This window comes from Nylanderia fulva, unplaced genomic scaffold (genome assembly GCF_048542155.1).
Source record: "Nylanderia fulva isolate GAGA-0341 unplaced genomic scaffold, ASM4854215v1 Scaffold1, whole genome shotgun sequence".
In the NCBI taxonomy this organism is placed as follows: domain Eukaryota; kingdom Metazoa; phylum Arthropoda; class Insecta; order Hymenoptera; family Formicidae; genus Nylanderia; species Nylanderia fulva.
The window spans coordinates 7294098-7306658 of NW_028189192.1; the positions used below are offsets into that span (position 1 = coordinate 7294098).

General features: G+C 26.4%; 2 protein-coding genes across 7 annotated transcripts in view; both read right to left on the minus strand.

Annotated features, from left to right (window-relative positions):
* Positions 1-761: 761 nt before the first annotated feature.
* LOC146725313 (uncharacterized) lies at positions 762-6935 on the minus strand. Its single transcript, XM_085480864.1, is given in 7 exon segments — positions 762-984; positions 2632-2714; positions 3278-3479; positions 4355-4506; positions 5196-5307; positions 5447-5648; positions 6800-6935. Coding segments are annotated over 7 exon segments (1110 nt in total).
* A 4695-nt stretch (positions 6936-11630) lies between these two features.
* CCAP-R (Crustacean cardioactive peptide receptor) overlaps positions 11631-12561 on the minus strand; it is a 59723-nt gene continuing 58792 nt past the window's right edge. For 5 of the 6 annotated variants that reach the window (XM_085480979.1, XM_085480975.1, XM_085480972.1 and 2 more), the window contains one exon: positions 11631-12263. In XM_085480979.1, the coding sequence (XP_085337105.1) occupies positions 12068-12263 (196 nt within the window). In that variant the 3' untranslated portion in view covers positions 11631-12067. Of the gene's footprint in view, positions 12334-12561 lie in introns of all 6 variants that reach the window. The other variant, XM_085480984.1, reaches the window with a different exon arrangement.

Genomic DNA, 12561 nt, shown 5'->3' on the forward strand with positions numbered 1-12561 from the left:
TTTTATTATTTTGTCATTTATAGAAGTTAACAAATAACGTGTGCTAAATAGGGATATCAATATATTGACAAAACTTTGTAACAATTTTGTAAATATAATTAATCTATAACCTCTATAACCTCAATAAAGAAAATAAAAGCAAATAGTCATATACAAATAAGGTATATAGAGATAAAGATAGAAAGACAGAAAAATTATAAGACAGAAAAAGAATGTTAAAATGTTACCAATAAAAAAATATTTTCGCCTTTTCATACAATATTAAATTTAAAAAATGCTTTGGATCTGTTAACGGAAACGTCAAAATTTGACTCTTTCCTTAGAGTTATTTTGTTTAAATTTCTTTATCGCGCGATCGACATTTGTACTTCGTTTATTTTTTGCACCACAGATGGCACCACAATTCACAATAATGATACTAAAGATGAAATTATTAATATATATGTAATTATTATACATTATACATGTATAATTATTATATAAAAATGAAGTTTTAAATATCTAAGAAACAATCATAGACATACAAAGATATTTTTTTAATATTTTAATATTTTTGTCTTTCGCTTAAACATGTAATATAAAAATATTAAACAATATATTATAATTTAATTTGTTAATTCTCTGAATATATATAAGTACGAAAAAATACACATCTATGGTGCTATTAAATCATTAATAATGATGAAAAATTGTGAAAATCTAATATATGTAAACGCGATAATGCGTTTTTTTATAACATCGAATAAATTATGATTACAAGTTTAATTTTGTTGGTCTTTCGAGGAACCTGCTTAATCCGTTCTATTTTTATGTTCACGAGAGCTGCTTGAATTTGAATGCGAATATTTATCTGAAGTATACTTGAACTTCGTCTTCGATTTACCCTTAAAGCTTCGTACACGTTGTACAATCTCCTCGATGCATTTTTGATCCTTTTCGCTAATGTTAGAACTTACATCGCCGCCTGTGTGTTCTTCGAGTTCTCTGAAATTGTAAGAAGCTTCTTAAAGCTGCGTATTTTGCTGCATTATGCAGAATTAAATAGGAATAACACAGAAGCAAGAAAACCGATTTTCTAGAAATCGTATAGAAAACTTTTAATTAATCATTTATTCGAGATAATTAATTAATAAAATATTTGACACAAAAATCAGGCAAAAGATTGCTGTGTGTAATCTTGTATTAAATATACGCATGTGTATTATTTGTTTCTTTTATCATTTGTAGATTATATAAATTAAACAATTATTTTGATAATATAGACATTGAAGATAATTCGCAAGCAAAATCTTAATTAAAATGTATTATTATTTAAAAAATTAATACATTTTATTGTGTCATTATTTTCAAGCTTCGCGCTTTTTAGCCTAAAGCGCGGGAAGAAACATATCGCTACGTATGACATACGTCACGCGATATATCGCGGCATTCGCGGCAATTTCAGAGGCATCTCGCGCCGCGTCGGAGTGGAACTGTGATCGTTTCGTTGCACTAATAATCTATCAATAATATACGTATTTGGCATTATTTGAGTCGTTGACCAGCATCACGAGTGAGTTCAGCTATCGAGAGTGTGGGGAGAATGAAGAGAACAAACGGCTGATCATCGCAACGAATTAATTGAGGCAAGTCATCTCCGATATTGTCGTACTATGCAGATGTATGTATGTGTGTTCGTGCATGCGTGTGTGTAGTATCTGTAGCAAAGTAATAAATAGCAGAAAAATCATCCCATATTCTTCGAAATCGTCAAAAACTTTGAACTAATTCTTTAATTGAGATATATCAATTTATAAGATTTTTGATGTGAAAATCAAATTTTGCAATTTCGAGTAACAAATATATCCACAGGTATTTGCTCTTTTGTCTGCAAAATTACATTTACTGTGTTATTATTTCTAAACTGTCTCAGCGAGAAATGAAATCTCGGTCGAATCGACGTCGATTTGACTATCATTTCTCGCATGGAGAGAATGATTTTGCGCCCTTATTATTAATATATATATATATATATATATATATATATATATATATATATGTGTATAAAGCGCGGGAAGCAGCACATACGTCATCATGACGTATGACATACGTCACGCGATGTACAACGACAATTTCCCGCTCAATCTCGTGGCGCTTCAGAGTTTCGGAGTACTATAACCGCACTTAGTTTCGCGCGATCGTTTTCTCCTAAATAATCTATTAATATACGTATATTTGGCATTATTTACGTTGCGTTTGTGACCAGTATCGCGAGTTAGTTTAGCTATCAAGAATATATAGGGAACATAGAGAAAACAAAGAGCAGATGATTGCAACGAATTAATGACAAGGCAAGTAATTTATGCTTTTGGTATAACCACAATTATTACTATGTTTGCATCGCATTTCAAGTCTTTTGCAATGAAAAACGCAAACATAATTGATATTTTCGTATTTTTGATCGATTACAGATTACATAATTGATTCTGTAAAAAATTAGACGTTATAGTTTTTGCTGCAAACATATGATTATTATTACGCGCATAATGAACATCAATGCTATATATGTTTCTTGACAATTAATAAACAACTTCAAATGAGATGCAAACTCAGTTATTATTAATGAAATAAACATAATTAAGCACAGCTTACTTTTGATGTCGATGCAACTTTGCAATTAATTTATTCAGATGCAGCATTTCTTTCTGCATCACTTTTAGCTCCGATTCTTTTTCCTGAAAATAAAAACTTGCTAAAATAAAAATAAATATTATTTCTTGTCTTAATTAAAATAATTTTAATAATAATTAATTATTAACAAACATTTTTTAAATTATATTTAATATTTTCAAATAATTTGTTCTATATGCATATCGCAATTAATATTGTAATCGGTGTATTATTTATTATATATATAATAATAAATATAATGATTACAATAAAAAATATCATATATAACATTTTCAAATATGGTATATACAGCTGTTAGCGTATGAAACGATACGGATACTTTATTATATACATGCAAAAGCATCTTTTAACAATTAAAATAAAATAATAATATTATTGAAATGTAAAATAAAAATATCTCAATATGCAGATATCTATGCATATGTAATATATAGATATTAGGTGAAAATGTATCAACGCTAAAAGTTTTTAATTTAATATTTCGGTATAAAAGTATGCTCTTTCAAGTTGAGTCGTTTTATTACGCTAACATTCGATACATTGATTTAACATATTGGAATTTTAATTTTAATTTTGATTGTATACCAAGCTTGGTTTCTGTTATTACCATCAAAACCTTTGTAATCTCGCGAAGTTCATCTTGGCGAGTTTCGCAAAGATGACGTGTGGTGATCATCTCCGCGGTTAGCCGTGCTAATTGCTGCCGAAAATTCTGCTCGCATTCCATCGCTTTATCCCATGCTTTTTCTCGAACAATTACAGCGTCTCTTAAAGTTTGCATATCCCTCTCCAGTAACTCAAATTCTGATCTACTCGCGCAATTAGAGAACATAATTAACAGATACATCAAAAGAAAAATTGTAATATATAATAAAATGAGATTAGATTAATATTTATTTATAAATTAAAATTAAATTATAATTATTTAATTATTATTTTATTATTATATAATTATTATATAATTTCTTTTAATGTGTGATTATATATAATATTTGAGAGAGAGAAAGAGAGAGAGAAAGAAAAAATAATAAGAGAGAATTTATAATTAGAAATTTTTACTTTTCTCGTTTTCATTAATATCCAATAAGTTTGTAGAATCTATAGATATTCTTAATTAAGTTGCTTTGATCGAGGTTTATAGAAATATACCGCAAAAGGAACATATAATTCTAAATATCACTCTATTTTTAATATCAGTAATTTTTAAAGATATTAATCACGTATTCTATCATTCAAATCTAAAATAGTGAAAATATCGGATATTCACATGTCTCGCAGATAAAAACTCAATTTGCGAATTTAATTATTAAAATTCTTAATTAATACATGCTTTGATTTGATAGAATGTTTAGATAGAAGTTTTTTAGATAGAAATATACTGCAAGAGAAACTTATAATTCTAGATATCACTCTATTTGCAATATCAGTAATTTTTAAAGATATTAATCGCGTATACTGTCATTCAAATCTAAACTAGCGAAAATATCAGGTATTCACATGTCTCGCAGATAAAAATTCAATTTGCGAATTTAATTATTAAAATTCTTAATTAATACATGCTTTGATTTGATAGAATGTTTAGATAGAAGTTTGAACTAGGAAGGCTTGTATTTGTATGTATACTTGCTTAATCTCTTGTGTAAGTGAAGCGTGTAACTGAACTAGCTTGAACCTGAGAACTTACTTCGTGATAGTGACCGAAGGTTTCCTTTGGCATCTCTCCAATTTCCCGTGGCAGTCTTTGCAAGTTTCCCAAATTTGAAACTCGCGATCTACCTTAGGAACAACATCTGTCGATGACGTGCATTTATCTTCCAAACAGATTTTGTCATTTTTCTAAAGTTTGCACATAACAATCCAAATTCATATATTTCATATTTAAGTAAACATATAAGACTGTGTAAATTATATATTATGAGATTTTGCAATAACATCATAATTTAAAATATCTGCATTTTTAAATTTTATATGATGGTTATATTTTATATAACATATATTGAAATTTTTCCTAATATATATTAAATTCTTTAATTCTTTACATTTTTATATACAATATTTTTATCAACACATTACATTTATAATTTATATTATTTAACTCTACTACATAGAAGTTTTTATTATATAAAGCATAAAGAAATTTGGTTAACAATGCATCTTCAAAGACATGTTACATTTTTTATTAAAAAAAAATAGAACTTAGTAATAGATATAACAACATAACAATAACACGATCTCTGATTAAATACATGCTACATTAAAAAAAATTAATTGAGAAAATAATAAAAAATTAAATAATTAAAATGTAATAAAGTTATTAATTAGCCAAAAAGAAATTAATTAAAAAATAATTAAGTAATGCTTTATTATTTATAAATTAAATTAATTATTATGAATTATATCTCATTTTTATGCAAAATTATTCGGTTTTTATGCATTGTAACATAAAATAGCTCTACACTTCTACACATAACCATTAAACATCTTTTCAAATACTTTTATTATTCAGCGGAAATAATCGATCTCACCGTTTGCTTTGCCAATACATCGGTTAATTTCATTTTCTCATTACTAAGCTCATTTTGCAATAGTAATACATTTTCTTGCAGTTTTTTCATTTTAACTGTGTCCTTTTCGAATCTGCATATCGAAAATTATCTAGAGTTTGGCGAGTTTGTTTGAGATAAAGATATTTGTCAAACGTAATTGTTACATTGCGCTTAGTTTAGAGAACGCGTAATTATATAACCATTTAATTAACCACTGTGGGATCTCTCACCGCTTCGCCAAGCTCTTGTTTTCCACGGTAAGATCATGAATTCTGAGATGCAGCGCTGCATTGCTATCCTCCAGCAGCTTTAGGCAAATCTGCATCTTCTCGATCGAAACCACCGGCATCGATTCATGATGCTTCGTGGTATATGCGTTCGCGATTCTCGTCATTTGTACGTTTGAATCTTGAAACGGCGGATCACCTCTGCCTGCGACATGGAATTCTAAGCTAAATTAATATTCGTTGCTTCTGCAACTGACATGTTTCGCATCGCATTATTCGAACAATTCGAAAGCAAAATCAGCGAATAGCTTGATTGCGTAGAAATTAATAACTCGATTAAATCAGGGACCAAGAACAATCAATTTTATATTTGAATTTGATCAATTTTTTTACAGATTTTACTTAAATAAATAAAATAAAGTTTTTGAATAATTGTTATTAATGTAAAAATAGCAATGTAGCAAGTATTAAAAAATATATATATATAATTAAATTATATAAAATTAAATTATTAATATATGTACACAATAAAATTAATATTTTTTAAGTATCTGTACATTACTCAATACAAAAAGATTTTAAATTATATTTTTGCATATATTAAAAATAAGAATAAATATAATAAAATGTATTTTATTTTAATTTTTAAGTGCAGAAATATTATTTGAAATATCTTTTTATATTTTTAACAATTTTATTAATATAACTTGATTAAAAAGAATATTATTGATTAAAAAAGGATTTAATAATAACCAACATAAATATATACGAAATTCATTGACTTTTATATGTTAATTTCTGCGTCACATATTTTTTACCTTCTTTATATGTTTTGTTATCATTTCTGCTTAAATCAGATGGCTTCAAATTTGAATAATTTTCTGGATAATTTTCTGAAAGATAGATAAATTTATATAATTTGATCTATTATATAAAAAAATATAACTGCTGCAATGTAAGAGAAGGAATATCGTGTTACATATTGGATCAAGGTGTTATATCTTTTATATGAGAAAATTTAGCAGCAAAACTCGTATTCTCCAATTTTCTTTGACATCAAATAATTTTATACCGTAAAAGTTTTATTCTGTCTCTATATATCAGTTCTTAAAATTTTCAAGTATCATCAGTTTCTAAAAAGATGTAATAAGAGAAACCATTTAAAGCAATTCTAATTTAAGTTAAAAATAAAAAATAAAAAATATAGTTTAAGCAAATAATCTAAACCTTCATATAAAAATTTATTTAAAATTAGGATAAATTTGGAATTGAACTTTACTTTTATATTTTTAGGATGAATTTTATATCTTGATGCAAATAGATTTTTTTTAGAATAAAAAATTGAAAATTACGCACTATTGCAAACTTCAAAACAAGAATTTCTGTTGGAAGATGTATGGCAGGTCGTTATATAATAGCTTTGAGGATACTTAAAGTCCAAGTACAATCGATCTCGTCGCAAATCCATTGTTCGATAATGAGTGCACGACATTGTTGTCCCACGTTCTCTATTCTCGCCGATAAGACTGACAAATGTAACCCCGTTACAAACCCAATTTTTAGCCACTGGCACTACTCACTATTCTGAAAAGAAAATTCTCTCATCTATTTTCTTGTCTGCCTCACAAAATATAGTGTTTTTTATCGTTTTTCTTCTCTTGAATGCATTTGAGTATTTTTTAAAAATTAATAGAATGAGATTTATTTTGTACGAATTAGTCAAATCATAATTTAAAAATTATTACTTTCCATATTTGTGACTTTTTAAATTTAACTGTTCCAAAATCGAGAATATTTTTTTTACGGAAAAAAGTAGTCGTGCTGTTGATTAGAATGCTGACACCTCTTCTCGAACCTTCTTTTTCACGAGTGGTAAATATCGATTACTGCGATTCGCTGGTCATGGAATCGGCAGGTCCCCTACCGACCTAAAAGACCAAAAACCGTTTCCTTCGAGTCTTCATATATCCTCGCTTAAAGGGGTGGAAACGAAATGGATATATTACGTAAGCCACATGCGCTGTATGTTCTACTATGAAATTTCGTTAAGTCTTTGATGTGGCTATTGGTTACTGAACTCCTTTGTTCCCTATTTTGCTGCATAGTTCATGGTTATTTATAATATGTAAATTTGGTATAAAAACATTGCTAAGTATTACAAAGATTATTTTTAGATAATGATGATACATCCACACGTAAAGTTCATTTTTTTATTTCGTGTTATATTTTTATTTTAGATATTTGACAATTTAAATTGTATTAGCAATATTTATATAGAAAATATAAATGTAGATGTACAGATAGAGATCTTATATTATTCATATTTACGTCAAGTATAGTCATGTCATAATTTGTAACGCGTCACTCACAATTCAGAACCTTTGAATTTTAAATAAAAATGCTAAATAAATTGCGAAACTAGAGAAGCTAAATTAAATATTCCTCAGAGATATGACAAACTTATATGTACCAAATAGCAATATTGAAATAAAACAGCGGAAATATTTCTCTGTGAAAGACAATGAGTGTCAAATGATCATTCAAGCTACTGCTTGACTTATCATAGCGCCATTAGGCTTTATGATTACATGAGTCGTAAAACGAGATGAAGGTGCAGAGAAAAATTTTATTTTGGCCAGGCATAATATACATCACATTTTTTTGCAAGCGATTTAATGTTATCATATAATATGCGTTTGCAAATGCGTAATATATAATATGAAAATTTTAGAAAAAAATTCTTACAATGAGATATATTTAGAAAAAGAAAAAATTTATTCATCTACTACATACAATTTCATTTGAAATATAAATCCATTTCTTGAATATTTGTATACTATTATATACGTAATATGTATAATGAGTAATGAGCAATAATGTAAAAGCTGTAAAATATTTGGAATTTATAAGAAATCCTTAAATTTGCTGAACTAATATTTAATTTAAAATGTCTATAAAATATCAGATTTAATTAATTTACATGTTTATTTTATGCCATAAGTTAAAACTTTACAATTTCATTTTTTTGTAACTTTATATAATTTTATTGTTGGTTATAATTTGAGATATATTAATACTTAAATAATTAAAATAAAAGGAAGGAAGGTAATACACTAAAAATTATGTTTATAAAAGAGCAGAAGTATCATATAATTCAATAATAAAATTAAAGATTTGCCTTAAATAATTTATAGGTTTATTTATCTTTATCTACAAATAGTACTTAATTATTATCGATGTGTATGTATATACTTATTTATAATAATTTATATAGTATCTTTTTTACATAGTATGATTAATAATGCATATCAGCTTACACATGTGCATTTAAAATTACATATACGCCTTGTACTTATTATACGTATAATTCGCGTATTGGCACAAAGATTTTAGTTCTAAAATACAATAAACAGTCAAGGTTTAGTAACAGAAATATTATAACAAAAAGTTTTTAAAAGTAACAATTATAAATAAGATAGAAAGAGGCAAATTATTCATAAATTACATAAAGCTGTGTACAATAGATCAAATGAGACGTGTGTTTTTATAATATACGAATATACGCGTATTACACATGAGAAACCTTACATATTGCATGCGCGTATTGATTAGAGCACGTGCTGTTGACAAACTGAAAAGAAATTCCTATAAAAATCAGTCTTAAAAAAGTCTAGGAAAATAAAATAAATTGCATATAGTGACAAAGAAATAATAAATATTTCTTTCTTTTCTTTTTGATGTTACAAATATTTTGTAACAACTTAAATCTTAAATAATTGGATAAACCACTGCGTGGATAAAATACTGCAAACAAATGTTAATTATGAAGTCCCTATAATTTATTTGATATAGCTAGGTGAACATGTAATTTTGTATTTCGTGTTCTACATTCTAAATTCGCATCGATTTTTGAAGCTCACTTTGAATGAATTAAGACACTGACGATCGAACAGACATATTATACACATCATCGCGTTTACGATGGATTGAATAAGGAAAACACAATTTTAAGGAAGGGCATTTTCATGCTTTGTTATCCAGATGTTCGTTGTGTGTGTATATACTCTTACTAAAATATCTATTTCTATTATAAGTACTTCATTGATCCAACAACATATTTCTAAACCATCGTACAAGACGAGATCTGACAAATTTATCGGAAAAAACTATCATCAATCTATCATCGAAAAAAACGCTGATAGATATGATGTAACGATATTTTAGTCACAGCACTCACACAAGTGCAGATAGATTATAATATACATTAATATATTATACATCATTTTTATAGGTATATATACATGCGGATATTTCCTATATATTTAGATATTACACATTTAAATGCGTATGTATACGCACGTATACTTTGAGCGTATTATTTTCCACACAGGCTGTTCGATGGCTGCGGCTATCTTTTATCCTGTGGCTAATTTTTTTGAAAATATATAGAAAATATTGATAAAATGAGAAATTATATAAAATGTATAATATTTACCATTATAATTATTGTTTTAAAAATACATGCAATGTATATATAATGCATATGCAATGGAGAATTGATTAAAAATTATAATACGTTTCATCATTTTATATAAAATATTTTTGTTTTATATGGCCACGAAATATTCTAGAATTCGTTATTTTAATTATAGATTTAGACAATCTTAAAGTTGATTACATACACGAGAAAGAATAAATACATACATTTTCACAAGAGGAAGTACATTGTTTCGGAAGTCAAAGGCGAGGATAAAAGATATCTTTAACAATCGATCAAGCCTCTAAAATAAGTTTATCTGTAATATGTCTAATAAAGTCGCGCAGATAATAGGAAACATATATTATTAGCGCACTCCAAATGTTCCATTTAATACTGATACTATTATGCACACATACAATCGTTTTAGATTAAGTATTGTATTTGTAACTATCATTTCTAATTTATATAGCATTCTCTCTCTCTCTCAAATTTATTTAAAAAAATTAAAAAAAAATAAAAAAATATTTTATGATTATTAATTTTAAACATTGTTTTTGTCATAAGAAAATAATTTTTATAAACTAAAATGCTATGTTGCAAAAATACAATAAATCTGCATCTGCATATATGATAAAACATTTGATAAAACATATTGATTTACGTATGTTTAATTTTAGAAAAAATATAAGTGAGTGATATTAAATTATACATATTATAAAATAAACTTTTATTACAAAGTAAAACTTAACATAAAAAATTATCCATATCATTTATGTCCTTGTTTTTTAATGTGAAAAAATATTTTGAATGATTCATAAATTATATAAATAATTCACAATAATAAATAGAACAGTGCATACTTTATACGATTTATGAATTAACTTACGCCATAGAAGGATTCTCAGTGCGTTATCAATTTTTTTGTTATTGGACGGTGTAAGGAAGTTATACAAGATTCATTGCAGATAATATTATGAAAGGTATTACAGAAAATATTTGTTAATGCCTTCATTTGTCCTTGTATAATTCTGTTTTGCTTTAATTGCAAGATCAAATTTCTATCTTTTATATATGTATATAATAAAATACAATAATAATTTTATATACAAGACATCTCAGAACATTATTTCTTTAACGAATTATGTACTACTATAAAATTAATTATTTTGAAAGAAAATTTTATTTTTAAAAGTGTTTAATATACTTTATTTTAAAAAATAAAATTGTTTTTCCATAAAAATTAAAAACTTATAATTAAATTATATTAAATATAACCTATTATATAAATATTAAATACATGTTTATATTAAATATTTAAATATTAAATAATCGATGATAATCTGAGATATTCTGTATATGCACACATATACATACATTCACATACACATACATACATACAAAAATTGTAGAAGATGGTTACAATTCAGTTAAATATAAAAATGCGTGCTATTTTTCATTAATATCATCATTACTGACAACTTCTGAATTAAAAATTAGAAGATAATAAAACCTTTTTATTTTTATTACAAGAAACATCAAAATAAAGCTGTATATTTTGTGAAACTTTGCAATTATCATTATACTTTGCGTATAGAAAATTACATATTATCGAATTTAAAAAATAATTCATTATTAAACATATATATATTGACATAATTTTACTTTTAATTTTTAAAATAATGTCATATTTTCGATTATTAAGCCTTATTGAAAACGAGTTGATTTTTGCAATATTATGGAAAATCGGTTGTAAAAAATATGATACATGTACATACAAATGATATTATAGTGTAAGTACATTATAAAATCGAAAATTTTTGAAGAGTAAGAAAGTTTCTATAATTGTTCATTATTAGATTTTTTTTGCAAAAATTATTATAAAGAAGATGTCGTTCGGACTTTGATATATCTGATTATGTAGTTCTGGCTCTGATATATTTAATTATTATATATTTTTAAATTGGTACAACACTTTTCTACAAAAAAATAAATTTTTCGAAATTATTCGTAAGAAAGTTGAGTTATATTCCCCCTGTACTAATCATTTGCTAGGGTAAGCAAATAAAAATGTAAAAACTCCAGTCCTACGTAGAATATAAATCTGCAAAGAAATTGATGCGACCATATCTCAGACATCGTAAATTCTAGACCAGGGAGACCATGACGCGTTTCCGCGACGTAGAGTGTAGCATAGTAAAGTGCCCGCTTCTGCGAGAGGACTGGGCTGTTAGAGACGTCGTTACGGTCGTTCTCGTACTATTATTCGTCGTTCCGATGCCGAAACAGTGATGCGAATTTGTCGGGCACCAACCCGAAATCCAAGAGATTGCCTGCATGTTCCTACCGAGCAACAATTGTTGTTTAGCGGAGAAATCCTGTAGTGGAAAGTTGCGATCTCGAACCTTTTATCCTAAGAAAATGTTGTCACCATCGCGAACATTGTTTCGAATGTACAATAAGAAATTTGGACATTACATAAAAAAATATTTGCAAATTTTGTAGCTATTTTGATATAGCTCTTATGAATTAGAAAATTTTGTCTATTACTTAATACTGTAAAAATTATTTAATATTTTAAAATTATAATGCATGTCCTTTCATAAAAATGTTTGCCTACATTTAAGAGAAATTATTAATG